The sequence below is a fragment of the Limanda limanda genome, chromosome 2 (genome assembly GCF_963576545.1).
Source record: "Limanda limanda chromosome 2, fLimLim1.1, whole genome shotgun sequence".
NCBI lineage: Eukaryota > Metazoa > Chordata > Actinopteri > Pleuronectiformes > Pleuronectidae > Limanda > Limanda limanda.
In genome coordinates this window covers 17289560-17296163 of record NC_083637.1, presented here as the reverse complement: position 1 = coordinate 17296163, position 6604 = coordinate 17289560, and the positions used below count along the sequence as shown (strand labels likewise).

The window sequence follows — 6604 nt, the reverse complement described above, 5'->3', positions numbered from 1 at the left end:
CGTTTAAAATCATTTTTCAGTGTGTTTCATGGAGCGATACGCTCGCGTCAAGCGCAAAAAAAAATAAACTCGACGCCGAAACGATCGTAGCACGGCGCGAGGCAGCCTTGGCGCAGGGGGGGGGGGGGGGGTCCTTCAGCCTCCGGTGGGGCCGGCACAGAGGTGGGAGTGGATGGGAGCCGGACATCCAGCTGGAGAGAGAGTTTAAACTGCTGCTTCTCCACTGACTATAACAACGCCGCAATCATACACTTAAAAAATGCAATACAAACCGGAAGTATTCCAAGTATTCAGAATACGTTACTCAGATTAGTTAATGTAATGGAATACGTTACAGATTACATTTTTGGGCATGTATTCTGTATTCTGTAACGGAATACGTTTTGAAAGTATCCTTCCCAACACTGAGCATAGATACGTCAAAATGTACTTAAGTACAGTAACGAAGTAAAAATACTTTGTTACATTCCACCACTGTCTGTTAGTGACCTTAATGGTTTATTTGGCCTCTGAATGAAAAACTTTTCATTATCAGAAACTCTTTGTTTATGCTGCTTAGGGTTGGTAATGAATATTCAAATATGCGTCATTAAGAATTTATTCGAATAATAATCCAAGCCTAATGAATAATCGTTGTAGTCCCGCACATTATGAGAACAACATCTTCCGGTATCTTGCGGACTGAGAGTGGATCGACTGCGCACACGTCTTACCCCAGAACATGTGAATATGTTGATTTTCATGAACAAGAACACATAGATGGGCCTGTGATAGGAATGTATGCCCAGGCAATACATTCAGTTAGTTGTTTAACAGCCTGGTGTTTGTTAGCCATTTCTCAGAGCCTACAGTAGGCTAGCCTGTAAGGAAGCTATAGCCTACATCTCGCTTATAAGTTTCCATGATGATAAAACAATGATCTAATTTGGCATTAAGCCATTTTTTGTTATTATTCTTTTTTATTTGTGTCCAGTCTGATGACCAGTCAACTGAGCTCATAGTTTTAAGTTAAGTAGCGTAGGCTAAGTTAAAACTCAATTGTCAAATAATTATGCTGCCGCCAGCGTCGGGGAGCCTGACGTTTAAAAGGATGGTCATTAGACCGTGGTTATTTCTTTTTAAAATTATTTTCCAATGTTATTATTATTAATTCATTTTTCAAAGGTCTATGCTGTAGCCAGGCAGTGATGCGTTGCAATCGCTACCTGTTAAAATCCGTCGGATGGCGTAATGCGATGTGAAAAGTTAAACTTGACTACAAACTGGCGTATTTCCTTAATGAAGCTATTTTTGAGAAATATCAGTCCTGTTGTGTGCGTGTTTGACCTTAATGCGTGTGGGGGTGATGGGTGGGTGGGTGGGGGGGGGTCATGAATATTCGAATAATTGTTCAATAACGTTATGAATATTCGAACATGAAAACTCCTGTAAAGTCCAATCCCTAACACAACACAAGTTTTTCAAAACACTTCAGGAAACTCTGAAATGATAAACATGTGTATTTGTGTTTCAGTGTGTCCTGCAGATGTCCTGCAACTGATGGTGATTAAAGAAGAGGTTACCCCTGAGCAGCAGCAGTGGAGCCCCCTTGTGGACCAGGAGGACCCAGAGCCCCCCCACATTAAAGAGGAACAGGAGGAACCGTGGACCACTCAGGATGGACAGCAGCTTCAAGGACTTGAGGAGGCTGATATCAAGTTCACATTGACTCCTGTCGATGTGAAAGGTGAAGAAGATGAAGAGAAACCTAAATTGTCAAAGCTTCACCCGAGTGAGACGAAGGAGAACAGAGTGGACTGTGGTGGACCAGAACCAGCCAGGAACTCAGGTCCTGATGGACGTTTACAACCAGGTTCTGAGGACAAGACTGAAGACTCTTCTGAGACTGACGACAGTGAGGATGATTGGATGGAGACCAGGGAACCTCAGACTGGTTTAAATACAAGAAATAACAAACAGCTTCTAAGTGATATGGGATGTAAGACAGAAAAAAAATCGTTTAGTTGCTCTGAGTGTGGTAAAAGATTTACCCACAAGGGCGATCTAAACAGACATATGAGGATTCATACAGGAGAGAAATCGTTTAGTTGCTCTGAGTGTGGTAAAAGATTTACCCTCAAGTGCAGTCTAAATAGACATATGAGGATTCATACAGGAGAGAAACCGTTTAGCTGCTCTGAGTGTGGTAAACGATTTAACGATAGGGGCAATCTAAATAAACATATGAGGATTCATAAAGGAGAGAAACCATTTAGTTGCTCTGAGTGTGGTAAAAGATTTAACCAAAAGGGCAATCTAAATAAACATATGATGATTCATACTAAAGAGAAACCGTGTAGTTGATCTGAGTGTGGTAAAAGATTTAAGATTAAATCTTATTGTACGAGACGTGAGGATTCATAAAGGAGAGAAGTGATTCAGGTGCAACCTTTGCAACAAAACCTTTATTAGTATTTATCAGCAGATATTCATATTATACATATTCATAGTTCACTGTTTTAAATAGATTATTAACAATTTTTATGTCCCTAGAAAAAATAACTCAATGAATAACACGAGAGATTTGTGTTTATATATATTATTTCTACTGATTTCTACATAATTTATCTATTTTTCGTAATGTCCATTTCATTTTAAGGTTAGAGTGTCTTCCTTGCAGAGTATGAATGTGTGTTCTTAACTAGTTCATATGATTAAATATGTTTGTATTAAAACAATGGTTTCTTGGTTCGCGAGATTCAATGACAGTTTGTGTTCTCCTTTATGTATTGAATGTGTTTCCAAGAATCACAGTCGAATAAAAATGGCGTGGTCGCCCTCTTTGTTTCTGTACGAACGGCGGCTGCACTGGCAACAGTTGAATTGTCTCATCACGAGACAAATTAATCTTTTTCTCACAGTCAGACATGTTTGTTCACGTTTGATGTGAAGTCGGACCTGGGCAATTTCAGTTCAGCTTGTCTATGATGCTTTGTATTTTTGTATTTGTCTTTTCAGTGGAGCATATTTTATCAACTGTTTTGAATGGTGTTACATAAATAAAATTGTTATTATTATCTTATGCTTGACAGTAGCTAGTATGAATACTTGGATCAATACCTCTGTTGGGCCTTCACACATTTTTGGCCATACTAAATAAAAGAAGACCTCTGGCATAAAGCATAACAAAGGACTCATGTTTCCTTTAAATGTAATGTTAAAACCTGCCTGTTAATGTAATTTAAAAGACTCATGTACCAACATTTTCAGATGATGGAAAAAAGACCAGTTTTCATTTTGGGGCAATTGGGACCCCATGTGGAAAGGATCTGCCATGATCATTAAAATGAGCCGACGTAATAATAAAAATATAATGGTAATTAAACTATATATTTCTATAGCACTATCAAAACAAATTGCTTTATTAAATGTATATGGGTATGAAACAACACAGAACAAAAATAGGAGAGATAATGTAAAATACAATTTTATGAACAGACTAAATCTGCACAACATATTGTGTGTCAATGGGCCAAGAGAAGTGTTGGGGCTCCTGAGGGAACTCCATGAAGATGATTTAGTCTGAAGGCAAGTTACAGCAGACTGTGGAGACCAGTGGAGGCACTGGTGATCCACAGATAAAAAACAGTTTTATATAAGACTGCCAGATGCTGTGGGAATATTCATGTGAGATAGAGCAAGGATATGATGATTTTCATATGAATAATAATCACAAACGTGTTGACTAATGAGGAAACTGCTGAGTGATGTTTAAATCAGATAAAGAGGAAAAAGCAGAAGAACATCAAAGGATTCAATCTGATGTTGAACCTGAGGTTGGTTTCCACGTGCCAGTGGGTCGAGCAAGGAAGCTGAAGAAGAAGAAGAAGACACAGTAGATGGTGGTAATGTACCTTGATGATGGTTGCCACCCGCCAATAAACCAACCAAAGAAGAAGAAGAGGGATCTGATGTTAAAGAATCCCTGATGGAGACAATGTGTGAAATGCCAAGCGGCTGTTCCTGCAGTGTAATGAAGAAATCCTCAAAAGGTCACATACACTGATGATGACATTTACAAACTGCATTTCCCATTGTGTTACTACGATGGTGCAGATTGTCTTTGATTTTGTACTGAACAGAATAATCTGCAACATTAACATGACTTGTTAACTACAAATTCGTAGCGAGTCCAAGTAGCTCATACCACACATATATTTGTTCACTATTACCTCTGCTTGGGGGATGTTCTCATCTGTTTGTTTGTGAGGATGAGGAATGAGTCAGGGAGGCAAACATTAAACTTGTACTTGTAACAAGAGTATTTCTACTGTGCAGTATCAGTACTTTGGTTTCCTCTTCGTCCTCCAGTCCAACAGGGGTCGCTGTTGGCTCGGAGCTCGGTGTCTCTGGTTTCCTGTCGCTGGTTCTCTTTGTCCCCTCAGAGACTCGATGTGCGCAGAGAGGAGGAACATGTCCGCCGTGCAGCTGCTGCGGGTGTCGGTACATGAGCGAATCAGCGCTGCCGCTGAAGACTTCCTGCTGCAGGTGGAGGAAGGAGGAGGAAAGGCTCAAGTCCCGGAGCTGAGAGCGATGCTCACCGAGCGGCTAACGGTGGCCGGGGAGGAGATCCTCGTGGGGATGGAGGAAATCTTGTTGGAGTACGAGGAGCGAGTGGAGCGGTCCGAGCTGGAGATCTGCCGCCAGAGGAGGCTGCTCGATGCCGTGATGCAGCCCGAAGTCCGGCTGCACAGAGCAGGTCAGTCCCTAGAGGAGCAGCTAACATGCTAACGTTAGCTAGCATTAGCTCGAGCAGTGGAGTTAAAACGCCACTTCCTGTCTCTGTCTGCTGCTCCACCTCTCACCTGAATAATGAGGAGGATTTGATGCTGTTGTGAACGAGTCTGTGCAGAAAACCTGCTGCTGTGTTGCTCATGTCTGAAAGAGAAAGTCCGGACACATTTCTCCCACAGGTCTTGTCTGAAAGCAGCTTAACAAACTAACTAACTTCCCATCGCCCTGTTCTCCTCTGTTAGTGACCTTATTGGTTTATTTGGCCTCAAAATGAAAAACATTTTTATTACCAGAAACCCTTTGTTTTATGCTGCTTCCTTTACGAGCTGCGTCGTTACACCATCTGTAAACGACCTCAATATCTCTACTTCCTGAATGTGATCGTTCAAAAATCACAACAGTCGACATTAAAGGAGACATATCATGCCCATTTTACCACAGTTGATATGGTTTCTTGGGGTCTTAATAAAATGTCTGACATATTTTGGTCAAAATACCACAATGATCATTTAAAACAGCACCCTTTTTACCCTGTCTAAAACAGCCCTCCTCAGATTGACCTGTTTTGAGTGCTGGATACGAAGATACAATCTTGCAACCATATAGTTTTGAACCAGAGGCAGGTGGGCCGAAGCCTGGTTGCGAGAGCCCCAGCACCCCAGCACAGGCCCGTAGTGGGAGCAGGAGCAGTTAGCTCCAGCTCCCATAGCCCACTGCCCATAGCTCCAGTTAGCAGCCATAGCAGCTCCAGTTAGCAGCCATAGCTCCACTTAGCAGCCAGCTCCCCAGCGTTAGCTCGCTAGCTAGACTCCCTACATGGGTATGGTGTGACTATGACGTGTATTCTAGTCGCAATCCCATTGGACACACTCTAGTGTATCATTTCTGACATAGAGGAACCACAAAAAATCACGGGAGTTGTTTTTTTCCAGAGTTTTTTGGACGGTATACATGCCAGATACCCAAATTAACGTGTAAAAGCAATACAAAAGTGGAATTTTCCCCTGTAAACAACACAACACAAGTTTTTCAAAACACTTCAGGAAACCATGTGTATTTGTGTTTCAGTGTGTACTGCAGGCGTCCAGCAACTGATGGTGATTAAAGAAGAGGTTCCCCCTGAGCAGCAGCAGTGGAGCCCCCTTGTGGACCAGGCGGATCCAGAGTCCCCCCGCATTAAAGAGGAACAGGAGGAACCGTGGACCACTCAGGATGGACAGCAGCTTCGAGGACTTGAGGAGGCTGATATCAAGTTCACATTGACTCCTGTCGCTGTGAAGAGTGAAGAAGATGAAGAGAAACTTAATTCGTCAAAGCTTCACCCGAGTGAGACGAAGGAGAACAGAGTGGACTGTGAAGGACCAGAACCAGCCAGGAACTCAGGTCCTGATGGACGTTTACAACAAGGTCCTGAGGACAAGACTGAAGACTCTTCTGAGACTGAAGACAGTGAGGATGATTGGATGGAGACCAGGGAACCTCAGACTGGTTTAAATACAAGAAATAACAAACAGCCTCTAAGTGATATGGGATGTAAGACAGAAAAAAAATCGTTAAGTTGCTCTGAGTGTGGTAAAATATTTAACCAAAAGGGCCATCTTAATATACATATGAGGATTCATACTGGAGAGAAGCCATTTAGTTGCTCTGAGTGTGGTAAAACATTTAACCATAGGAGCAATCTAAATAGACATATGAGGATTCATACAGGAGAGAAGCCATTTAGTTGCTCTGAGTGTGGTAAAACATTTAACCATAGGAGCAATCTAAATAAACATATGAGGATTCATACAAAAGAGAAACCGTGTAGTTGATCTGAGTGTGGTAAAAG

At 41.9% G+C, this 6604-nt stretch overlaps 1 protein-coding gene across 1 annotated transcript; it reads left to right on the top strand.

Moving 5' to 3' along the window:
- Positions 1 to 2004: 2004 nt before the first annotated feature.
- Positions 2005 to 6587, top strand: LOC133018476 (gastrula zinc finger protein XlCGF57.1-like; the record flags this gene model as incomplete). The annotated part of the gene is made up of 3 exons (XM_061084847.1): positions 2005 to 2333; positions 2562 to 2567; positions 6332 to 6587. Coding segments are annotated over 3 exons (591 nt in total), but the record flags the coding sequence as incomplete, so codon positions are not given.
- Between the last annotated feature and the right edge of the window lie 17 nt (positions 6588 to 6604).